At 36.6% G+C, this 25590-nt stretch overlaps 1 protein-coding gene and 1 long non-coding RNA gene across 2 annotated transcripts in view; one reads left to right on the top strand and one right to left on the bottom strand.

Moving 5' to 3' along the window:
• Positions 1-1244: 1244 nt before the first annotated feature.
• LOC122148863 lies at positions 1245-3152 on the top strand. The gene is made up of 3 exons (XR_006162677.1): positions 1245-1358; positions 2278-2334; positions 2450-3152. It is a non-coding gene; the product is annotated as an uncharacterized LOC122148863 (long non-coding RNA).
• Positions 3153-17708: 14556 nt separating this feature from the next.
• LOC122148743 (NADH dehydrogenase [ubiquinone] 1 beta subcomplex subunit 9-like) overlaps positions 17709-25590 on the bottom strand; it is a 146127-nt gene continuing 138245 nt past the window's right edge. The window contains exon 3 of the mRNA XM_042776123.1: positions 17709-17945. Coding sequence (XP_042632057.1) covers positions 17814-17945 — 132 coding nt within the window. The 3' untranslated portion in view covers positions 17709-17813. The remainder of the gene's footprint in view (positions 17946-25590) is intronic.

The following is a 25590-nucleotide window of genomic DNA, read 5'->3' as shown; positions in this document are numbered from 1 at the left end:
TTAGAAAGTTCACAAGAAAACAAAATTACAATCACTCAAAATAAAAGAAACAAAAAAACAAACAAGCCCACTTGGATGCTAGACGTTGACGTAATTAAACTTCAAAAGCAGCATCATGGCTAAACCAAGGAAAAATAGGAAACGAGCTGTGTTACTGCTCCCGCTCAACCTATTCCAAAACACACACACACACCCCCCAATTACAACTGCAACAAAACAGGCAAGGTTCTTTAGGTTATTTAGCGGTTAGAGCAATTTACCTTTCCATTAATACGATGGATCATATGACAACCTCTTTAAAGACTCTTCTTTAAAGGCTAAAGCGACAACAGCTGGTGCTGCGACCTGGGCTACATTATATTGCGGAGCCACAATCAATGGGAGCCATGAAGGTACACCACACTGAAACACAACACTCACATTAAACTAAATCCAAATTTCCCCTCAGCTTCCCATACATCATTAACTTACCTGTGAGCAAACAGCACACCTCAAACAGTATATCTCAGCAGCCTAACACCACACTAAAGTAAAGGTCGCACAAATCACTAAATAACACTCAAACCAAACAGCTAAGCTAAGCAGCTACAAACACCTACCTTAGTAGTCCATAACAGAAAGGAAAGGGCGGGCTTTTGACCATGACACACTCCAAGAGGCAGAACCAACCAGGTTGTATACCCTTACTGGGCGGCAGGCCGGCAGCTCATTGGTCACATAATTAATGATGGTGACGTTTTAACAACATCACTACAGTAACATTATTTGTGGTAGGGATGACACAATAAGTAAATCTTCCTGTATGGGTTAATAGAAATTGTACTTTTGTTATGCCTATATCCCACATGAAAAAATAATATAGTAATTTATAGTAAATACTATAGTGTTTTTGAACCATACTATAGTAAAGTGTATTGTACTGTATATATATTATAGTATTTACAACACAGTGTTAATAAATTCTAACAGTTGTTTTCCACATATAGTTTTTCTTTTTTTTAGGACTGCGAATACACCACTCTCGCCTTTACCTGCATCTCACACAGGAAAGGGACTAAGGTATTGTTCAATTTTCACTTCCATTCAGAATCTTAGATAATCATGTTAATAATGTAGTTTTTGTTTAAACAGCATTCTTATTTAAAAAAAATGTTTATGTCACCGATAAGTGGCACATCGACAGACATATACACAAGTCCATTCTTATCAGTGATGCAATTTATTATCAGTTATGAATCTTATGTTAATTGCTAACAACAGTTTCAATTTTCGTTTAGGACTGTGGCTGCATCACCGGCATCTTGCACAAGAAAGGCACGCGAGTGTCGTGTTTTGAGTTCCCTGGAAAATCATACTGAGTAAGTGCACAGTAGTTGTACTTTTATTATGCCTATATGGTAACATTGTTTGTGGTAAGGATGACACAATAAGTAAATCTTCCTGTATGGGTTAATAGAAATTTTACTTTTGTTATGCCTATATCCCACATGAAAAAATAATATAGTAATTTATAGTAAATACTATAGTGTTTTTGAACCATACTATAGTAAAGTGTATTGTACTGTATATATATTATAGTATTTACAACACAGTGTTAATAAATTCTAACAGTTGTTTTCCACACTTTTTTTTAGGACTGCGAATACACCACTCTCGCCTTTACCTGCATCTCACACAGGAAAGGGACTAAGGTATTGTTCAATTTTCACTTCCATTCAGAATCTTAGATAATCATGTTAATAATGTAGTTTTTGTTTAAACAGCATTCTTATTTAAATTTTTTTTTATGTCACCGATAAGTGGCACATCGACAGACATATACACAAGTCCATTCTTATCAGTGATGCAATTTATTATCAGTTATGAATCTTATGTTAATTGCTAACAACTGTTTCAATTTTCGTTTAGGACTGTGGCTGCATCACCGACATCTTTCACAAGAAAGGCACGCGAGTGTCATTCAGTTTTGAGTTTGCTGGAAAATCATATTGAGTAAGTGCACATTATATTCATTGTACTTTTATTATGCCTATATGGTAACATTGTTTGTGGTAAGGATGACACAATAAGTAAATCTTCCTGTATGGGTTAATAGAAATTTTACTTTTGTTATGCCTATATCCCACATGAAAAAAAAAAATACTATAGTAATTTATAGTAAATACCATAGTGTTTTTGAACCATACTATAGTAAAGTGTATTGTACTGTATATATATTATAGTATTTACAACACTGTGTTAATAAATTCTAACAGTTGTTTACAACACTTTTTTTAGGACTGCGAATACACCACACTCGCCTTTACGTGCATCTCTCACAGGAAAGGGACACAGGTATTGTTCAGTTTTCAATTCCATTCAGAATCTTACAGATAATAATGTTAATAATGTAATATATTTGTGCAAACAGCATGTTTATTTTTATGTTTGTTTTTTTTTTTAATTTCAGATGTGACAGTAACAGTGGAAAAGAACCTGTGGCAAAGAGAGCTAAAGTAAATAAGCATCCCACTTGGTCATAGAAAACAGAGGCTGATGTTGACATGGCTTTACAGGCTCTGAGATTCGTGCCCACACAGGAACCTGGACCACAGCTAAGACCACATGATGCACACACTCCCATGAGTTTATTCAAAAAGTTTTTTTCTGAAACTGCAGTGTCAACTCTGTGTCGAAACACCAATGGTCAGGCTGCCAGGGCAAGTACAAACTACTGACAGCAGGACGATCTTTTCTCTGTTCCTTTTCCTGCCACAATCATGTCAAGGGACAGATACCGCACCATTTCATGGAACCTGCACATGAGTCACCCAGATGCAGACCAGGACAATGACAGCAAGAGGGGCATAGCTGAACACGACCGTCTTTTCAGGGTCAGACCCCTCATGAACACTATCCGGTATGCATGTAAGGCCATCTATCATCCAAGAAAAAATTTGGCAGTGGATGTAAGAATGGTGGTATGCAATGCAAACACAGGAATGACTCAGTACATGAAAGCCAAGCCAACCAGGTGGGGCTTCAAGTTGTTTGTTCTTGCGGACTCATCAAATAGATATATTGTAGACTTTGCTGTTTACACAGAAAAGAACAACTTTCCCACAAGCCATGGACTGTCATATGACGCCGTGACACCTCTGTTAGACCATACAGCAGGGATAGGCAACTCCGGTCCTGGAGGGCCACTATCCTGCAGAGTTTAGCTTCAGCCCTCATAAAAACTCACCTGCCTTATCTATCTAGTAATCCCGAAAACACTGATTGCCTTGTTCAGGTGTGTTTAATTAGGGTTGGAGCTAAACTCTGCAGGACAATGGCCCTCCAGGACCGAAGTTGCCTATCCCTGCCGTAAAGTTTTGGCCTCTGGGTATCATGTATACATGGATAATTTTTACACTAGTCCCAAGCTCCTAACAGACTTGTTTGCTTTGAAGTTTGGTGCATGTGGGACTTACAGAGACAACAGGAAAGATTGCCCCTGGAATGCAGCTAACTCACTCACCAAAAAATCTGTGAGGGGCTCCATCAGGTGGATTCGAGACAAACATCTTGTGTTTGTGAAATGGATGGACACAAGAGAGGTGTCAGTCTGTTCCAGCATCCATGCTGCTAATAAAGGAGACAATTTGCAGAGGAGGGCGAAAACACAAAATGGATGGAGGACAAAGAGTTTTCCATGTATCTATCACCAGGGACATGCAGAGAGTTCCTCAGGGGCAGGGGCTTAAAGGTGCCATGTGTAAAAATTGAGGTAAAAATATCCAAAAAATGACCTACACGCATCAAAAGAATGAGAAGAAATAAGGGCGATGATGTCATTAAAAAAAAATGTCAAGTTATAGTGCTGCAGAGATATCAACCTTAATTAGCATTAGCATTACTAGCCACGGCCCGACAGGTGTCGTAATACCAGTCTCGGCCATGGGAGGCGGTATGCGGGCAACATAACCACCAGCCAACCTGCAATACACGATTAACTCGCACGGCTTGTGGGCGTACTGGAACCTGATGTCAATCGTGTGGAAGGTACAGCCCACTACTTCATTTCAGTTCAGGGAAGAGAGCGGAAGGATAGCTGAAGCCCTTGGCAAGAGACACCTACCACCACCACCCGCTACAGGGAAATAACCGCGCTCGGAATCACAAATCAAATCCGATAAGAAAAGGAGCCGAACCAGAGTAAACATCGGCACTGCTTTCCATCGCTGGAGACAACTGATGGACTTGAAAGAAATGAGGTACGACTCCGAACTTGCAACATTTCTTTTGGATTGGTAAGTAAGATGCTGTTAGTATTTCGCTGGAAGTTTGTTTTATATGTTTGCTTATTTTTTTTCGGGAAGTTATAACATAGAAATGTATCGAAGGCTGTTCGATAAACGTGCTAATGTTAGCGATGGCTATTTTCACCTGTTATCTACCAAAGCCCGTCTCTACCAAGCTGATGCTAAAATGTAACATTACCTAAGAAGCTTGAAATGTCTTCGATGATAATGAACCCGAGAGAGAGAGAGAGAGAGAGAGAGAGCCCCGGCCGCGCGCGCACTCTCTCACTATATTCAGAGCGGTCAAGTTTTTGAAAGCGTGTGAAAAGAGTCAATTGCGTGTATCTCACAGTGAATGCTTGAGAGTTGGCAGCTCTGGTTACGTTGGTTGGCGCTAGCTTGGTCAACATCAGCTGTCTGTCAAATTAATTTAATTCAAATAATGTGTATATACAACTCAAAATGTAATATGAACAAAACGAATATGAACATATTTACTGGTAAAGGTGAAGGGGAGTAGCTTGAAGATGTCATGTTTCAAAATCACTTGACATCACCCAACGTTCCTCTGGAGGCAAAACGTCCTTTAGGCTTCGGCTATGGCTCTAGGGTTGTTGTGAAGGTAGGGGCGGAGCATAGAGACCTATGCCGTTTCTCGTTTGTTACTCTAGAGTAGACCAATTCACTTTATTGAGGCATACTGCCCCCATCTGGTATGGAATGTGGAGTATGACTTGATTTTTTTGCCAGACATTACACATGGCTCCTTTAAGTGTAACATGGGGGCAATGTTAAAAAAAAAACAAAAAAATATCCACGCCAAAGGTTTGGATACATCACTATTTTATATTTTTGCAGGAAGTCACTTATGGTCATCAAGCCTGCATTTATTTGATCATAATTTTTAATATACTTTAAAATACATTTTAATGCAGTTCTGATTTATTATCAATGTTGGAAACCTGTGACACTTTTTTTTCAGGATTCTTTGATTAATAAAAAGTTTTATTTATTTTATTTTTTTAAAGCACAGCATTTATTTAAAATAAAACGTTTGTAGCAATATATGTTCAAAAGCTTGAGTTCAGTTTTTATTTTATTTTTTTAAAGAAATTAGTTTTCAATCAGCAAAGATTTGACAAATTTATAGAAACAGTGATAGTAAAGATTGATATTGTTAGAAAACATCTCTATTTTGAATAAATACTGTTCTTTTTATTTTTTATTAATCAATGATACCTAAAAAAAATCACGGGTTTCAAAAATAAAATAAAGAAAAAAAATAAATGAATAAATAAATAAATAAAAATAAGCAGCACAACTGTTTCCAATATTGATAAATTAGCATATTAGAATGATTTCTTAAGGATCATGTGACACTTAAGACCTGAGTAATGATGCTGAAAATTCAGCTTTGCATCACAGAAATAAATTATATTTTAAAGTATATTAAAATAGATAAACATTCTTTTAAATTGTAATAATATTTCAAAATATTATAGTTTTTTTTCTTTATTTTTGGTCAAGTAAATGTAGGCTTGATGAGCAAAAGACACTTTCATAATGCTACATAATTATCAAAATGGTAATGTAATAAAGTCCTTTCATGTCACCATTTCGCCAGCCTATACACTTCACATGTAGTGGCAAACCAAGCCAGTCGATTTGGTCGGTCAAACTTTTAAATACATTTTAGCATTTCAGTAGTAAACGTACAAAGTCACAATCCATGTACCATTAAAAGTTTTTTTTTTTAAATATATGATTAAAGCAGCCGCAAGTGCGTGAGGTTGCCATGGCAACAGATACATTGCACGCAAATTACTTGTAAAGGCTGCACTGTCTATTTCTGCTGCACTAGCAATAAACACATTGAATAGAATGCACCATGAACATGTTTGCCAACATAATCGCAAAGTAGATTTTAAGCAAATCAACGAGTGAATTACCCACTGCTTTAAAATAGATATCTGTTGGACATTATTCAAGTTAGATGCAGAGGCACACAAACACATTTAGTAACGTTAAATCGTACTGAAAATGGCCGATTAAGCAGTTTATATTCTGAAATATATTTCTAGGTTGTGTTCTGTGTGCATTAAATTACAATTGGATGTAAATGGTCCTTTTCCTGACATAAATGTAAAACACTGAGCTGCTAACTGACCGTCTAATGGAACACCTTTATGAGGCTGTCTGGGTCTGGAGCAGACTGTATAAAAACATGCACGTAGTGCCCGTGACATCACCCGTAGGCTTCTGAAGAGCGTTTCTGAAGCTCAAAGTGGGCGGAGGTGGCCATTGCCATCTTGGCAGCATGTCAGAATGAATAAATGATTGCCAACAGATTTACCAAGCTGTCATTCAAAACAGTTTACATACAAATTAAAAATAAAGGGAGAACATACCTAAGCTCGGCTACAGCAGTCGGCTTAATTTAATGGCACAACAGGCAGCTCTCTTTTAACACAAACTTTTAAGAAGGGGTGGAGGATGTTTGCTTTAAGTGATAGGCCAGGTAAGTAAAGTTATATTATCTTGCCGTATGTGTCATTTTTTTTTTTTTTCTGACTAACAGCAACCAAAAAGCCCTTTTAAAGTGGTTAAGCAAATAATAATAATAATAATAATAATAATAATAATCGGCAGACCAATACAATTAGTGTGCCTCCTCTATTTTAAAACCCACGAGCCGCCACTGTTTTTGAGCGATTAGTTACAGTTTTGTACACATTGTCATGTTAATTAATTCAAATGCATTTTGTTTTATTGACTACGATATCATTGCTATTTGTCTGAGAGGGATACTTTTGAATAATTTTGAAAAAGATTGCAAGGAGTGTATATTACTTTATTTTGCACTTTATTTGCTGTTTTTAGTTCTACGCCTTGTTTAAACTAATAAAAAAATATTTTGACAACTAGAAAACAATTGTGACATAACCCCATCAAATCACCACCAAACCAATGCATCCTTCCCAATACATATTTGAGTAAACAATATGTATTTCGACAAATCGATATAAAAATTAAACATGCACAAAAGGTCCATGTTCCTTCTGGTCATTTTATTTTCTACTTAAAAAGAAAAAGAGAAATATATGTATATTTACACAAACTGACAGTTACCACTGAATAAGCTACTACTATATATTGTAGAAACTTAATTTTTTGTAAAGTTGCTTTGCAACGATTTGTATCGTAAAAAGTGCTATACAAATAAACTTGAATTGAATTAAAGAGAAATGAGAAACGGTTTGATTTTCGTTCTTTCATTTTGTTTAATAAACTTGACACTCCAGAATGGTAAGGTGGAGCAAAGATGCATGGGAGGCTTTCTCGAAACTAAACAGGATGTTGTGTTCTAGTCCAATCCTGAAATCCTCAGACTTCACAAAATAATTCTTAGTACAGACTGATGGTTCTAGGGTGGGTCTATGTGCAGTCCTTTCTCAAACACATAAAGGTGAGGAACATCCTGTACTCTACATCAGTAGGAAACTGGCCAAGCATGAAAAACATCAAATGCGGTTAAATGGGCACTAGAGACACTCAAGTACCACTTACTGGGGAGAAAATTTGTATTAATGACAGATCATGCCGCACTGCAGTGGATGGCCCAGAATAAGGACAGCAATAAGAGAATATCTAGATGGTTTTTGAGTCTTCAGGAATTTAACTTCACTGTTGTCCACAGGCCAGGACGATGCCATGGAAATGCTGATGCCTTCTCTCGAAAGGATGTCCTCTTCACAGATTCCATCCAACCAAGAGCCTCAGAGCAGAGAAGGGGGTATGTGGCATCATTAGAGGGCATGTGCTAGAGGGAAGATACATTGCTTTAATATGGCTGGAACAAGATTGCATCTCGTCAAGAACTACCACTCCCAGGTCACCTTGCAAGGAAGCTATGGGGCAAGATGGCCGTCTGTAAAGGACAACAAAGCCCAGGCTGCCTTAGAGTGAGAGGGCAGCTGCAACACTGAGACTGAAAGCATGGTCTGAGAGGAGGGAAAAAAAAGAGGTATTGATGACCTCCGTGAAGTTGGCACCCCATAAAAAGGAATAATCACCAAAACTATGCCATTCGTTTGTGCTACGTTTGTGCTGATTTGTGCCGCAAAAAATGAACGTTTGTGCTGGTTTGGTGTTTGAGATATCAAACATTCTTTTTTTGACCGTGTGACGTCACTCTCCACCCCATGTTGCCCAAATCGCTCTAAACCAGCGCAGTTCGTTTGTGCTCGATTTGTGCCCATTTGTGCCGTTAAACCAAACACTGTTTCTATTTTCCTTCCGTAGATATAACCAAAATATTTTCGGAGGCCGTGACGTCACTCTCCACCCCAGTTCGTCTAAATCGCACAAAACTGGTGTCATTCGTTTGTGCAGTTCGTCCAAATCGCACAAAACTGGTGTCATTACTTCAAATATATTTCTCCTTCTTAGAAATAACAAAAACAATTCTGGGCAGTGATGTCACTTTCCACCCCATGGCGTCCGAATCTTTCAAAACCGTGCCATTCGTTTGTGCTCGATTTGTGCTGGTTTGTGCCGTTAAAAGAAACCCTGTAACTATGACAGCTTCTTTTATATATAAAAAATAACCTTTTTTTCGAACAGTGACGTCACTCTCCACCCCATGCAATCTAAATTAAATTTAAAATTAAATTAAATTTATGCATTTAGCAGACGCTTTTATCCAAAGCGACTTACAGTGCATTCAGGCTATCAATTTTTACCTATCATGTGTTCCCTGGGATCGAACCCCCAATCTTGCGCTTGGTAACGCAATGCTCTACCACTTGAGCTACAGGAGCACATCTAAACGCTTCCAAACCGGTGCCATTCGTTTGTGCTCGATTTGTGCTGGTTTGTGCCATTCAAATTTGTATTGTATCTATTTCCCGTCCTCAAAAATAACAAATACAAAAAACGGGCCAGTGACGTCCCTCCAAACCGGTGCCGCTCCTTTGTGAGGTATTTGACCTCCGTTAAGTTGGCCCCCCACCCAACGCAAAACGTCAGCAAAATAGTCTCAATCGTTTGTGCTCCGTTTGTGCTGTAAAAAAATTGTCGTTTGTGCCGCTTTGGTTTTTTTGATTAAAATAATATTTATAGGTCAGTCTGAGGTCACTCAGCCCCCCCACATAGCCTACTCCAAATTCACCCCAAGTAGACTCGTTTGTTTGTGCCGGTAAAAGTTCCGTTTGTGCTCCTTTGGTTTTTAAAATATTAGACACTGACTTATGGTGTGATGACGTCACTCATCCCCCCATATACTCCAAATCCACCCAAAACAGGTTCAATCGTTTGTGCTTCGTTTGTGCTTCGTTTGTGCCGGTAATATTTTCGTTTGTGCTGTTTCAGTTTTTTAGATAAAAATAATATTTATAGGTCACCCCCCCCCCACCCACATACTCCAAATTCACCCCAAATAGACTCGTTTGTTTGTGCTTCGTTTGTGCTGGTTTGTGCCGGTAAAAGTTTCATTTGTGCTGCTTTGGTTTTTTAAAATATTAGATAATGAATTATAGACGATGATGTCACTCAACCCCCCACATGCTCCAAATTCACCCAAAATAATCTTCTTTGTTTATGTTTAATTTGTGCCGTCAAAATGTTCGTTTGTGATGCTTCGTTTTTTTTTTAGATATTTTTAGTGATCATTCTGAGGTCACGCTCCAAATTCACCCCAAATAGACTCGTTTGTTTGTGCTTCGTTTGTGCTGGTTTGTGCCGGTAAAAGTTTCATTTGTGCTGCTTTGGTTTTTAAAATATTAGATAATGAATTATAGACGATGATGTCACTCAACCCCCCACATGCTCCAAATTCACCCAAAATAATCTTCTTTGTTCATGTTTAATTTGTGCCGTCAAAATGTTCGTTTGTGATGCTTCGTTTTTTTTAGATATTTTTAGTGATCATTCTGAGGTCACGCTCCAAATTCACCCCAAATAGACTCGTTTGTTTGTGCTTCGTTTGTGCTGGTTTGTGCCGGTAAAAGTTTCATTTGTGCTGCTTTGGTTTTTAAAATATTAGATAATGAATTATAGACGATGATGTCATGTCAACCCCCACATGCTCCCCACCCAAAATAATCTTCTTTGTTCATGTTTAATTTGTGCCGTCAAAAATGTGATGCTTCGTTTTCTTTAGTATTTTTAGTGTTTAATTTGTCACGCCCAAATTTACCCCAAAAATCTTCTTTGTCTGTGCTGTATTTTATTTATTTATTTATTATTTTTTGTGCTGCGTCGGTCTTTTATTAAAATATTTAGTGATCATTCTGAGGTCACTCAGCCCCCCACAGGGGGGGAAGTCGTGGCCTAATGGTTACGGACCCAAATCGAAGGGTTCTTTGTCTGTGAATCTGGAATTGTGGGTGGGGGGAGTATGTACAGTTCTCTCTCCACCTTCAATACCATGACTTAGGTGCCCTTGAGCAAGGCACCGAACCCCAATGCTCCCCGGGCGCCGAGCATTAAAATGGCCCTGCCCACTGCTCCCGGGTTTGTGTTCACAGTGTGGTGTGTGGGTGTGTTCACTGCTGTGTGTGTGCACTTCGGATGGGTTAAATGCAGAGCACGAATTCTGAGTATGGGTCACCATACTTGGCTGGAATGTCACAAGATGCTCCAAATTCACCCCAAATAATCGTGTTTGTTTGTGCTTCGTTTGTGCTAGAAATATTTTGGGGTTTGCTACTGTTTTTTTAAAGATTTTTTTTCCTAGTCAACTAGTCCCATGTTTATATTAAATTGATTAATATAAGAACCTATTAAACAATCCTTTAATATATAGACATTTATAGCTTATTCCATTTAATATTTATATAGATTTATTTCTTGTCTGTCAGCCGGTTCATTTTTGTGACGTGCTCCATTCAGGGAGACTGCATTAGACGACAGAAAGCACATCCAAAAAAATTATTTCCGCAGGAAAAAAAAAAAAGAAAAAAAAATTCCGAGGGATTATGCGGGCGCCTCCATTTCATACAGTAAGCGCGATAATACTCCCACACTCCTCATAAACACATGAAATGCGCCTATATAGCGCTTTTATATAAAAATAATAATAACACCCTATTTTTTATTTTGGTCATATTCACTAGTAATTGCCCAGCTCCCCATCAAATAATCTAGCACAGAGATATACTTCTAATAGTAATAAGTAATAAATAATTACAATGTCTTATTTTTCCCCTATGCATTCAATCAATACTTTCCAGTGCTTTATGCGCGCTTGAGCGTGGAATAGGCTATAAATGCCTATATATTAAAAGGATGGTTTAATAGGTTATTATTAATCAGTTTAATATAAACATGGGACTAGTTGACTAGAAAAAAAAAATCATTAAAAAAACACAGTAGCAAAAACGAAAATAAATCCAGCACAAACGAAGCACAAACAAACAAGATTATTTGGGGTAAATTTGGAGCGTGACCTCGGAATGACATATAAATATTATTTTAATATCTAAAAAACTGAAACAGCACAAACGAAAATATTACTGGCACAAACCAGCACAAACGAAGCACAAACGATTGAACCTATTTTGGGTGAATTTGGAGTATATGGGGGGCTGAGTGACGTCATCGCCTATAATTCAATGTCTAATATTTTAAAAACCGAGGCAGCACAAGCAAAACTTTTACCGGCACAAACCAGCACAAACGAGGCACAAACAATCGAGTCTATTTGGGGTGAATTTGGAGTATGGCGGGGGGGGGGGGGGGGGGGGGGGGGGCTGAGTGACCTCGGAATGACCTATAAATATTATTTTAATATCTAAAAAACCAAAGCGGCACAAACGACTGAGACTATTTTGCTGACGTTTTGCGTTGGGTGGGGGGCCAACTTCACGGAGGTCTCGAACCTCGCTAGTTTGTGCCGTTAAAAGAAACAACCATGACCTCTTCTTAAAGAGAACAGAAACATTACTCTCCTCCCTGTTTAGCGTGGCCGCAGTTAAAAAAAAACTACGTGGTCGTGCTGCCTTAAATTTTTAAGTTTAGTCAGCTCCAAGTTTTACTAACTTCATATTTCAAGTTGACTAAGCTTAAATTTTAATGTTTCATTTTGTTTAAGCTTAAATTTCCGTTTTTTTTTTTACTGCGAGTTTAAATCGTTCCAATTCGCTTGTGCTCGATTTGTGCCATTAGAATACATAACAAATATATGCTAATTTAGGAAGCTCTCAGTCCATGCCAACGGCTCTTTTCGTTTTTGCTTAAATGTTTTTGATTGCAAAATATTCATAAAACGTTTTACCTCTTTTATATGTATCTACAGTATGCCTATCTATAATTTTTTTTGTGGTCTTTTTCAGCTATAGGTTAAGGCTATTATATATTTAAGCACTTTTTCTACAGTCCATTATGTCCTTTTTGTCTTATTATGCAGTGCGATAAATAGTCGTTTGTAAGGGGGACAGAAAAAAGTTTACATAATATTAATATAATAATATTAACTGTTCAATGCAGTAATACCATGCAATAACAGTGACATATAGCCTATAGCTAATGGCATATTAAGTGCTTCTTTTTTCCTCCCTTTTAAATAGGCCTATTTAAGAAGAATTTTAGGTACAACCAGGATTTCATTTCATGCACAAATCGAACACAAATAAACGCGGCATTTGGTGTGGAGATCACCTGGAATTAGGCTAGGCTATATGACCTAATTAATATTATAAATATTAACAAATATTTGTGGGTAATAGACCTAGATGTTTGATATTCTAATGGCATAAATCAAACACAAATGAAACAGAATAATGCTGCCTTGAAACTTAAGCTTAGTGAACTTTGAAATGTGAAGTTAGTAAAACTTGGAGCTGACTAAACTTAAAATTTTAAGGCAGCACGAGCACTTTTTATTTTATTTTATTTTTTTTATTTTTTTTAACTCTGCGGCCACGCTAAACAGGGAGGAGAGTAATGTTTCTGTTATCTTTAAGAAGAGGTCATGGTTGTTTCTTTTACCGGCACAAACCAGCACAAACGGAGCACAAACAAACGAGTCTATTTGGGGTGAATTTGGAGTATGTGGGGGGGGGGTGCTGAGTGACCTCAGATTGGACCTATAAATATTATTTTAATCAAAAAAACCAAAGCGGCACAAACGAATATTTTTACAGCACAAACGAGAGCACAAACGATTGAGACTATTTTGCTGACGTTTTGCGTGGGTGGGGGGGCCAACTTAACCGAGGTCAAATACCTCACAAACGAACGGCACCGTTTTTGGAGGGACGTCACTGGCCCCGTTTTGTATTTGTTATTTTTGAGGACCGGAAATAGATACAATACAAATTTGAACGGCACAAACCAGCACAAATCGAGCACAAACGAATGGCACCAGTTTGGAAGCATTTAGATTGCATGGGGTGGAGAGTGACGTCACTGTTCGAAAAAAGGTTATTTTTTTATATATATATAAAAGAAGCTGTCATAGTTACAGGGTTTCTTTTAACGGCACAAACCAGCACAAATCGAGCACAAACGAATGGCACCGGTTTGGAGAGATTTTGGACGCCATGGGGTGGAGAGTGACGTCACTGCCTAGAATTGTTTTTGTTATTTCTAAGAAGGAGAAATATATTTGACGTTCATTTCAACAGCACAAACCGGCACAAATCGAGCACAAACGAATGACACCAGTTTTGTGCGATTTAGACGAACTGGGGTGGAGAGTGGCGTCACGGCCTCCGAAAATATTTTGGTTATATCTACGGAAGGAAAATAGATACAGTGTTTGATTTAACGGCACAAATGGGCACAAATCGAGCACAAAAGACGAACTGCGATGGTTTGGAGCGATTTGGGCAACATGGGGTGGAGAGTGACGTCACACACGGTCAAAAAAAAGAATGTTTAATATCTCAAACACCAAACCAGCACAAACGTTCATTTTTGCGGCACAAATCAGCACAAACGTAGCACAAACGAATGGCATAGTTTTGGTGATTATTCCTTTTTATGGGGTGCCAACTTCACGGAGGTGTATTGATGTGGCAGAAAAAGAGACACACCACTGGTGTTGGGAGAAGTAAAGAAGATTAGGTTATTTTGGTTGTGTGCTGGAGAGATTTAAGTTGTAAACATGAGACCTTCTGTTTATTAAACAACACCGGCATGTTGATAAAACAGTTGAAGCAGTGTTTATTGAAAAACTGCACAAGTTAAAGACCCACAACCTCTCATAATGGCACAGTATATATTTAGGGAAATGTGTTAACGGAAATATGAGAAATTGTGTCATGCATAATGTTACAATTTGAATGATGCTATTGTAGCAGCTGTATGATGGCGAATATGGTTCCAGTGTCAAATGGTTACATGAAGACAATTTCCACAGAAGATATATGGGCTTATAAAGGGATTTTCATGTGTATTTTGCAGCATGCTGATGATTATAAAGGATTTATGATGAAATGTGTTTTATAACATAAGAGTAAAATACAGGAAACGGGTATTTGACAATTTTATTGTTGTAAACAAAAGAGTACAGAACTGTGTTTTTATTGAATGAACATTATTTGTGATGATATGAAATTGAACTAAATGGTCTACTTGAGAAGGACATTACAGAGAATTAATTTTATACTGTTAATATTACAGAGAAATGTTAATAAAGATGCTGATGAGCTGCAACTGAGGAAAGCCACTAAAATTCCTTTTCCTTTTTGTTTCCCGATAACTCCACACCACACACATTTAGTAATCTGTTCACATGTTCTGCATTCCATTGGAACTTGTAACACATGGGAACCTCAATTTTTTTTTATATAAACTTCTAATTTGAAATAACTTTAGACATATGGCTTTAATGTTATAGCAATTTTAAATAAAAAATATTTTGTAAAATATTTATTTTATATAAAACAAAAAAAGTACAGTGAATTTTCTTTTCAGTAAATTTAAACTAACTTTTTTATACTTTCATTTTTTTATGATTTCACTTCTGCAATGATCTGCTGATTTGTCTTCTTTCAAAAGAGACCAACCTTATGTCTACCAGTGCTGCAGAAAGGCCGATGTTGTTACATTTTTTCAAATTTCAGTATCAACTTGGTATTAAATATATTAATAGCCTACTTTTGACAATAATCAAAATTATTAGTTAACAAGTTACAGAATAATTGTTAACAAAGTTGCTTTCCACTTTACTACAAACATTCTTCACAAGACTAAACAGTGTCATTCAAAATACTTCTCTTAAAGTTGACCATTGGACAGAATGTTAGAAAACACATCAAAACACTGTCAAAAGTCAGTAGTGATGCACCAGTCTTGATTTTAACCGACTCTAAATACCGATTTAATATTTATTTCATTTTTTTTTAAAGCAAGAGATGAGATAATTCAAATATGAGTATATGAACAAGATGTTTTTGATCTATTACAGGCCAAACTCACTGTAGCCATTTAAAATTAGAGGCAAAAATGCATTAATCACAATCTAAATAAAGATTTTACATTAGCAGTTTCTGATTTAATTTAGATTAAATTAGATGACATTTAAAAATCTGAAGCAAAAACAGAATGTTTTGACTTAAGCTTAGTGAAATTAAACTGCATAAAACATCTGCATGAAACCAAAATAGCTACTAATTCAACAAACTAATTCGATATTAAAGATTTTGTTCCAAAATTTCGCTCATCGTAAACAGTGAACTTTGCATTTGTTTTGAGCATCTCTGGCCTTTATTAATGTCCCATTTACAGACGTCACAACATTTCCAGACAAATGACATTCTGGAAAATGCTTTCAATACAGTTTGTGTGCAAGTCCGGAACAGAGATTGGCTGAAATAAAACAAAAGAGCTGGCTGCCGATCGCACGTTTGGAGCAAAAACAGGCCGGTTCCGATTTACGGCCGTTTAAATGTTTTCTAACATTAATTGTTTCAGGCCAGTGGTCAACTGTTTGTTCTTGGGTAAAGGAATACACAACTTTTTTTTTTTTTTTAAATAATTTTCCATGACAAGATTTTCCATGACATTTTACATTTCCCATGTGTTTTCCAGAACTGGAAAACTAGTCATCAATGGGAACCCAAGGTACTTTCTAGGATTTTTCTGTGGGGTTGCCAAGTTATCCTGGGTGGTTGCTATGGTACTCAGGATTCATTCATGTTCCTTAGGTTAGGGTTACACACTAATTTTCTGTCATGGTCTATGGGCCCCCTAAAGTAGCCTTGGCTACCCTCTGAAAAACTATAGTTCTATCACTGCACAAGTGCATATGCTCACACTAAGTATGCTTATATACTTCACTGGAATGTTAAAATGTTGTTTCTCATTTTATGGCCAAACTCACTGCCTTCTTTATTTTGTCTCAAGGATAAAATATTTTATTTGCCTGTTGATAGCTGACTTTCCACCGCCAGTGTGAGCCAGGGCTATTGTCTCCTCTTAAGTTCATGCAAAAAACATCTTTTACTACTTACAATATATACCCAAGGGTGTACTCACACTAGGTGATCTGAACCGTGCCTGAGCATATTTGACCCCCAAAGACTGATTTGTTTGTTTAGTGTGATCGCTCCATACCATGCCCGTGCACAGTTCATTTAGTCATCCCAGTCTGGCTTGGAAGAGGTGGGCCAGAGCACAGTTCACTTGGGCTCGGCCGCAGTACGCATGTAGTGTGATCGCTTACCAACAGGTACTATTTTGTGTGTGCTACTGTTATCACGACAACCGCAAACATCTTCTATTACTAGTACATTCAACTTTTCAATTAATTTAATTGTATCAAGTATATTTAGGTTTATAACGGGTCTGGTTCTCACCTTATTGATGAACAAGAATTGTAGTTTGCAAGTAAAGCTGCAAATTCTTTTATTAACGTCAGCTGTCTCTGTAATTATCCTCTGATACATGCAAGTGACAGTCGCTGAATGGCATAAATGATAAATTTATTAGGCAGTCTATTAGCAAAAGTGCTTTTCTCCCTGTTATCTCATACATGACATAAGCGTGCTCCGGTGGGGGAGTGGGGAGGGGGGTAATCACGCTTTGGCTCGGTTCAAGGCAACTGTCCCTAGTGTGAGTAGTACACCCCAAGTTACATCAGACAATTTTGAACCTTGTGTTTGTTTGCTTATTATAGGAATTAATAATGCAGACCACAAAAAAATGTTTTTTGTGTATGGGTATTGTGGTGTTTTACTGTAATATTCACTTAAGATGTAAAATTTTAAAGGAATTCTGATAGTGTGCTACAGGAACAGTTTACAGCTTACTACTTCAACGTTGAGCAAGTTCATTGGCTGCAGAAGCAGTAGAGGCTCATCAGCTTGTGTTATGTGTTAAACAATGTGATTGCTAGCAGATTGCATTTAGAACCTATCATGCAGCACCATTCATATTAGAAGTAGATATAAAACCGATAAAAATAAATAATAAATAAAAAAATGAATACAAGGGAAGTGATTTGCATAATATTTTATTTACCTAGAATTGAGATCAAAGTGGTGTTTGACAAACACAGGGCAGTTTCAAACACCTATTCTAAATGATCTTCTGGACACATCCTTACATGGGACGCTCTCTGGGACGAGTGACAAACTGCCACCACAGGGGTGGGAGGTCTCCTTCCTTGCGGGCCGGGGGCAGGGCCTCAGATTTAGGGCCATCAGCAGGAGTTTCAATCTGTAGCTGCTGGACCTTATAAAAAAAATAAAAATAAAAATTTAGAACAAGATTTATTTTATCATTCACAAATTAGCCTGATCAACCAGTGCTGATTTACTGGCTGAAATTGGACTTCATATTTGGTTTCTGAGGAAGCTGTTCTGCCAATGAACTGTACTGATAGCAAATACCAAAAACTTAATATGAAAATAAATTTATATATAAAATTATTTTCAGTGAGAAATATATATATATATGAAATTTACATTATATTCAGTGTTGTAAATATGCTATGTTGGCATTAATGGAAGCACATTAGCATGGTTTAAAATAGTACTTATATGACCACCATCAATTCATAGCAGTGAATGAAGAGATATATCAATCACAAGTGCAGTATGGAGTACCTCAAGGCTCAGTACTAGGGCCGTTACTCTTTATGCTTTACATGTTACCCTTGGGAGATATCATCAGGTGTTAGTTTTCACTGTTATGCTGATGATACTCAGCTCTATATTTCTTCACGGCCCGGCAAAACACACCAATTTGAAAAACTAGTGGAATGCATAGTCGATATAAAAAACTGGATTACGAGTAATTTCTTACTACTAAATTCTGAAAAAAACAGAGGTGTTAATTATAGGACCTAAAAACTCTGCATGTAATAACCTAGAACACTGTCTAAGACTGACTAAGACTAATTCTTTGTCATCAGTTAGGTGTTCAACTTAGGTGTGCTATTTGATAGCAATCTTTCCTTAGAAAGCCATGTTTCTAGCATTTGTAAATCTGCATTTTTCCATACATACATATATATACATATATATATATATATATATATATATATATATATATATATATATATATATATATATATATATATATATATATACCTATACACACACACACACACACACATATTAGTCTGTTTCTCTCTTATTCCGAGGTCACCGTAGCCACCAGATCCAGTCTGTATCCAGATCAGATTGTCACTAAAACAATCATAACAAAATGGAAGCAGCTGTGTTTGTATGAAAAGAGAGAGCAAATCTGCAATACCAGGATGATATAAACAACTGTACACCATTTTGAATCGAGTTTTAATATTTTATTAGCTGAACAAACACAAAGCTTCCACTTTTTTTTGTCCAATCTCTTAAATTTTGCATGCTTGATTAGAATGAAATTATGAATCATTTTACATAGTGTGTGTGTGTGTATATATATATATATATATATATATATATATATATATATATATATATATATATATATATAGATATATATATATATATATATATATATATACACACACACATATATACACACACATACATATATACACACACACAAATATATATACACACACAAATATATATACACACAATATTATACACACACACACACACATATATAGTCCACACACACACATATATATACACACACACATATATAGATATATATATATATATATATATATATATATATATATATATATATATATATATATATACACACACACACACACACAGATTAAAAGGTAAAAGTTTTCATTCCAGTTAGTTCTTAACAAAAAAAAGAAAGGAAAAAAAACAATTCCTTCAGGTTCCATATGCAGAGCGAAATTATGCCTTTACTGTGTGTCCAAAAATGGAGTATTATATGTTTCAGCTGTTTGATCGTGCTGGTGCCTCGCGCACATTCACTGGAAACAGCACAGCCGTTCACCGTGCCATAAGGCATGAGTAGCAGTCCACTCTGGCATATTTGTCCCGAATGAGAGCGGTTAGCCCAACCTTACCTTGTTTCACTTTAAATTATTATTATTATTTTGTTTATAGCTAAGCCTTTATTACTATATACTGCAATTATATTTATCCATTAGAATTATATATTTTTAAGTATTGTTCTGTTCTGATAGTTAAATTTTAAGGATTTGTTGTAAAGTGAGGGGAACTAAAACATATCCTGTCGGTACATTAGAACATTATTAGGCCTGCTGTTATTTCTAAATGTAATAAAATGCGACTTATACGTGACTTTTTTTTCCCCTCTCAAAAACTTAATTTATTTTTAGTGTTTTTAAAAAACAAGCAGCAAACAAAAATAGGCGATTAATCGGTTCAAATTTGTTACTGTGGGTTAAATTCACCAGTTAAATTTTGTTACTGTGGGTTAATCTAGACTACGTTGTTAACTATTTACAAGTTTTGTGTGTGTTTATCACGTTTTTTTCCCCATTGCATCTGAAAATTACTTGAAGAAACAAAAAAGCCTCCCCCCTAAAAATGGCAGGTTCTGCTCTCGTGCAGAACCTGCCTCCCACGTTGCTCATCTGTGGACAATTTAAAAATGTTTGATATAAAGGTTGCTGTCCCGTTTTATACAGGAATTGTTCATTTTAAAAACAATCAAATTACATTATTAGTTTCATGGTAAAATTCAATCAAGGTCTTCAGTTACTATACAAGATACAAGTTCACTACGGCTATTTAATATGCACTGTGACATTTTAACCATTTAAACTTATAAACTCCTTGAGATTTTAAAGTCAGTTTAATAGCATTGAGATTCAAGTTAAATTAGTATTAAAAAAATAAAATAAAATACCTGATGGTCTATGAAACGTCAGTCAGTAAAGCTTTTTTTAAACAATGGCTCTTAAACTTTTGAACTAAAACATTATTTCAACCATATAGCCTGTGAATGAATAGAAATGCATACTTTTCTATGAAAGAACACTTAGAGTGTAGGTTGCTTCTGGTGTTTGGATTGATACTTCAATATAATGAGGTCCAAGTTTAAGAATAGCCAACAGTAGTTTTTTTTTTTGTTTGTTTTTTTCAATGTATTTTTTCTCTCTCTCTGTTTAACAGTATTAACTTACAATGAAATACGTCTTCCTTCAGGTAGACTGAATATTTTCCTGTCTTGCTAAATGTTGGGCTCATGATAAATTTGCCTAAAGTTGCATTTGCCTCAAACTGATTTTGTAAAAACAAAACTTGCTGACAGTGAACAAAAAGTGCAGTTAGCGCGAGTCGCGCTCGCTGTGAAGCAGAAGCAGCTGGCAGAGGATTCCACTTGGTCTTAAAGCCTTCCTTAAACTCCTACGTTCACAATGATTTTTGCAAAAAGAATGATTAATTAATTGGGAATGTTATTATTATGGACTGGTGAAAATAATAATATGGGCTGCAAGAAAATAATAAATAAAAAAAAGAGTAGGGCTGCTGTGAGTGCAGGTAGCATATTTCAATCCAGTAGCATGACAACACACGGCCCTCGTGGCCAAAAAGCAGACCAGCCCACAGGGAATCCTCCTGGTGCTCCCGATTAGCCGATCTGTCTGTCTGTCTATCTCAGGCCTGGATAAAATTATCTCTGCCTGATGACAACACAGGTTCAAATCCCGGGTTGGTGTTTTTTTATTTATTTATATATAATAATATATAAAATGATTAATACAAATGTGTTCGCTGGTTTATGTTACATCATTTTTATTTTTTTTATTGTAGATAGAGCGTGTCCATTTTACACTGAGCAACCAATAGCAACTGAATTCAGTCCAGCTGGAGGGGGTTGAGGTTTGGGGGTAGTTCTGTATAGCTTGTGGGGGTTGAAAAATAAAGGTGTGAATCTCTTGCTCTTTCATATGGAGAGTGTGTGATGAGGTTTTCAAACTTGCAGAGCAGGTTTAGGCAGAGTGTTTTCATGCCTCGTTGGGTTTGGATTTTGCAATTTTTGCAACTGCATAGTAGAGGTCTGTAAGCCTGTCGGGTCCCGGCTCGGGCCAATTTTATTTTATTTTTTTACAGATCGGGCTCGGGCTCATTTAGTTTCTTTCCTTTTATTGTGCCCATATACGCTCAGAACACACATAGGCTACTGTATGAAATACTGTTATAATGATTATAGGCTATTATAAATATTATACATCGCCTACGCAACGCATATACACACACATTAGCATACAGGTGACAGTTGACCATGCAGAGCATCAGGGAGAAGTTGGAGCATGGGGAGTTATCAAAAATTCCCAATGCTTCTGGAAAAGCTGCATTTTAAAAGAGTTTTGATTTGATTACCACAACAAACAACAAGGCAATTGGTCATGTGCAGTGCTCGCCATCTCCTCAATAGACAAACCTTTAAGAAATGCATCTATACGGATTATGATTATAATAAAAGTGTTATTGTTTGATATGTTTTATTTTGTTAAGTTCTAATTTAAAGCTTTCTACAGATATATTTATCATGTCTGTGAGACATGTATTCGCTGAGTTTCGGTTCATTTTTGTGAAGTGCTCCTATTCAAGACCAGAGAGAATAAAGCACGTTTGTTTTATTTATTTTATAAAAAGACAATGTTTCGTTGATATTTTAAGTGAACAAAAATAAAATAAGACCCTTTACAGTTACGAATGATGAATTACTCTTTTCTTGTGAGCAAAAATTATGGCATATCCATGGAAAACATGCAAGTGATTGCTGGCGCCTCCATGTCCTGCAAAGAACGCAGCTTCCACTTGCTGCACAAACTATTGGATATAGCACACATCTATCTAGGTTTAACGTTTAAACATTGTTATATGCTTGAACTGTTTAAGTATATCTATAGACTTTATTTTAGGCAAGTCGTGATGATTTGAGAAGGCTAAATTTATCAAACATATATGATCAGCTTACTGTCTGCCGCTGGCCGCTTGGTCATACTTTAAAAGACAAAAACTTATATTTAAAGAACAAAAAATGCTCCACACGTTTTTCGAAATTAACTTAAAAAAAGAAAATATAATCACTTTGCCATTACATACAAAACGGAACTATTTTTAATAGCTGAAACAGTAGTATAAGCTGTTTTGGGAGAAGGGGGAAAAAAAAAAGGCGTGCTCGGGCCGGTAATTCTGATAAGCTGTCGGATACGGGCCTACTGCATAGGCCTAAAGAGTATTACAGGGCTCCAAACAAAAAAATTGAGTAAGGAGCCATTGGCTCCTATAAGAAAAAAACTTAGGAGCCAAATAATTTTTTAGGTGCCACAGAATAAACGTGTTTTATTTATTTTACAATTCTTATTATTTATTTATTTACATTTTAACATTTCAATCATACTGTCATGTGTTTAGGTCTCATCTTTTCTTGACTTTATCAGCATTTTAATCCATCTTGTAGATGACCTGGGAACTAAGGTTCACTTAAAGTGGGAACTAAATGTCTTTTCCAGCTTGAAATATACAGTCACAAAGAATTGTTCATTACACAGAGTCTGTACCAGTATCATGGAGCATAAGCATCACTTGGTCACTGAGTGTAGCTTGGGCTTCTCCTCAGTGCATCCTGGAAATGTTGTCATACACTCTTAAAAATAAAGGTGCTTCACGATGACATAGAAGAACCTTTTTTGTCTAAATGGTTTCATAAAGAACCTTTAACATCTGAAGAACCTTTCTTTTTCACAAAAGATTCTTTGTGGCGAAAGAAGGTTCTCCAGATTATAAAGAAAGAGATGGTTCTTTAAAGAGCCTTTGACTGAATGCTTCTTTGTGGAACCAAAAATGGTTCTTGTGAAGAACCTTTTAACCACCTTTATTTTTTAGTTGACTGATGAGCTTATTGACACTGAATGGTTATTCTGAGGTAAACGTATATTACATTGCAGTGTTTACAAGCTTTACACGTTTTCTGCAGTTTGAAACACTGAATGAGCTTTTACACGAGACATTTCAGTAAGTTGTACTGTAGGCTCTCTACCTTTTGATGTTAATTCATGTTCATTATGTACTATATTAGTAAAGAGAAAGATTAAATGGGTTCACTTGTCCTTGAACTGAGGCGCTTAAGCAACCGCGCCTGCCCCATTAAGGAGCGCCAAAACTGTATTTATTGTTTGAATTTCGTTATGAATTCGGAATAATTTTAAAGCTGGTACTTTTTATTAAAAAGTGACAAAGCACAGAGCTTTTTGCGATTACTGGACGGCAGTTGCACTTCAAATAATGAAGTTCACGCATTAAAAGAACACAGACCAATCTTGTTTAGAAGAAGCCATATTAGTAATTATTATAAACGAGAATTGTTAACGATATTGCCAATATCAACACAGCTGACAGCTTTACCTGTTCTAGTTTGTTCAAGTTGTGCACGAAATAGACGCTGTATTTTCTGCACTTTCCCTTCTTACGTCTCCGTCATTTCTCTCTCGCTGCACAGCGGAGCTGCGTTTATCAGACTGTGTGCGGCAGCACTGATGTGCGCCAGAGAAGAGGACAGTCTGAAACTCTCTGTTTCCACTAAAACTTTGATGCGCATCGTCTCAGTTTAATACGTGAACATAGCAAAAGATTTGATCGCAAAACAATTAGGAAAAAAGGCATTACATTCAAATTTTTAAGTTGTAACATGTAAATATATACCCAGATAGCAATAACACTCGGGCTGATTCTGGCTGAAATGCGTCTCTGTCGGTTCAGTCTCGGCATCGGTGAGAAGATAATGGGCCAGAGCCGCACCGACTCTACAAAACACTTCTGGCTGACAGACGGCCTATTCCCTATGGGCCGATCTCAGCTGAAAGCTGTTGTACACGCGGCAGGTCGACACTCGGTGTAGTTGTGTGTATTAACCTTCGCCCCGAGTTCGTTTTATCACAGACGGGGCGCCTGAGAAAACTTTTTTAGCGGTTAAATCCTGAGGAGCTTTCGGCGGGTATTTGCCAGTGGCGACCTCAGCAAAAACGTCACTCGCAAATTAATATTTATGGTCGCAAATGCGACTGTTTTAGTCGCAGTTTGGAGCCCTGTATTACATACAATATAATATGTTTTTGTTTCATCTCAGGAGAGATGAGGCACTTCTGAGAGAGAGACAAAGAAACTGGCAAAAGAGACGCACATCTCCCGAAGAGACAAACACTTTTGTTCTTAATGTTTAGCCTATGCTGCTTTGTACTATTTTCAGTTATAATTGTATGCAGCAACGCTGCAGTCGTTTTGGTAATACAAATGTAAAAATATACTGCAGTAATAAGAAACTGTCCCGAGACATCACGTGGGCCTAATTATTTTTAGTTTCATTATTGGGCAATTCCAGCGTTACTGACGTAACATTCAGTCAAAACCTGAAATATAAATTCTCAGAGAATTTATTCATTACCAATATATTGAACCATCTCTTTATGTTTTTCTAAATCCCAAACAGAGTCCAGACATTAGAAAAGTATCAGTCTTTGAATGTGTTTTATAGGCTGTTTTAGGTTTGTGAAATACACATGCGTTAAGGAAGTGACAAAAAAGACCCAAGTTTTTGGGAGACAACATTTTGTAAACTTTCTATGATTTACAATGCACAAACCAGAAGCAACAATATCTGCAGAATGGAGAAGGGTTGACCATTCTCAAAACATAAAATATCTATTTTATTTTAATTTTTGTTTTTGTGTTTCAGAGGGAAAAATCAATGTTAAGGCATCTCTCCGTTACGGACCGCTCTGACAGCAGAATTCATTCAAACGCGTATAAAATGCTTTGAAAACTTTAACAGAGATGTCTAGAGGGTATTTAATAGGTCTGCCCCCCACGTAAGATTTTTCTAGTTACTAGTCGTCGTTCATTTAAGTCATTATTCAACTAATCGCATGTTTATATTAAATTAACAGTCTAATCAATAATGAGCCTTA

Source organism: Cyprinus carpio, chromosome A19 (assembly GCF_018340385.1).
Source record: "Cyprinus carpio isolate SPL01 chromosome A19, ASM1834038v1, whole genome shotgun sequence".
In the NCBI taxonomy this organism is placed as follows: domain Eukaryota; kingdom Metazoa; phylum Chordata; class Actinopteri; order Cypriniformes; family Cyprinidae; genus Cyprinus; species Cyprinus carpio.
The sequence above is the reverse complement of the archived record's forward strand: the minus strand, read 5'-3'. Positions and strand labels throughout refer to the sequence as shown.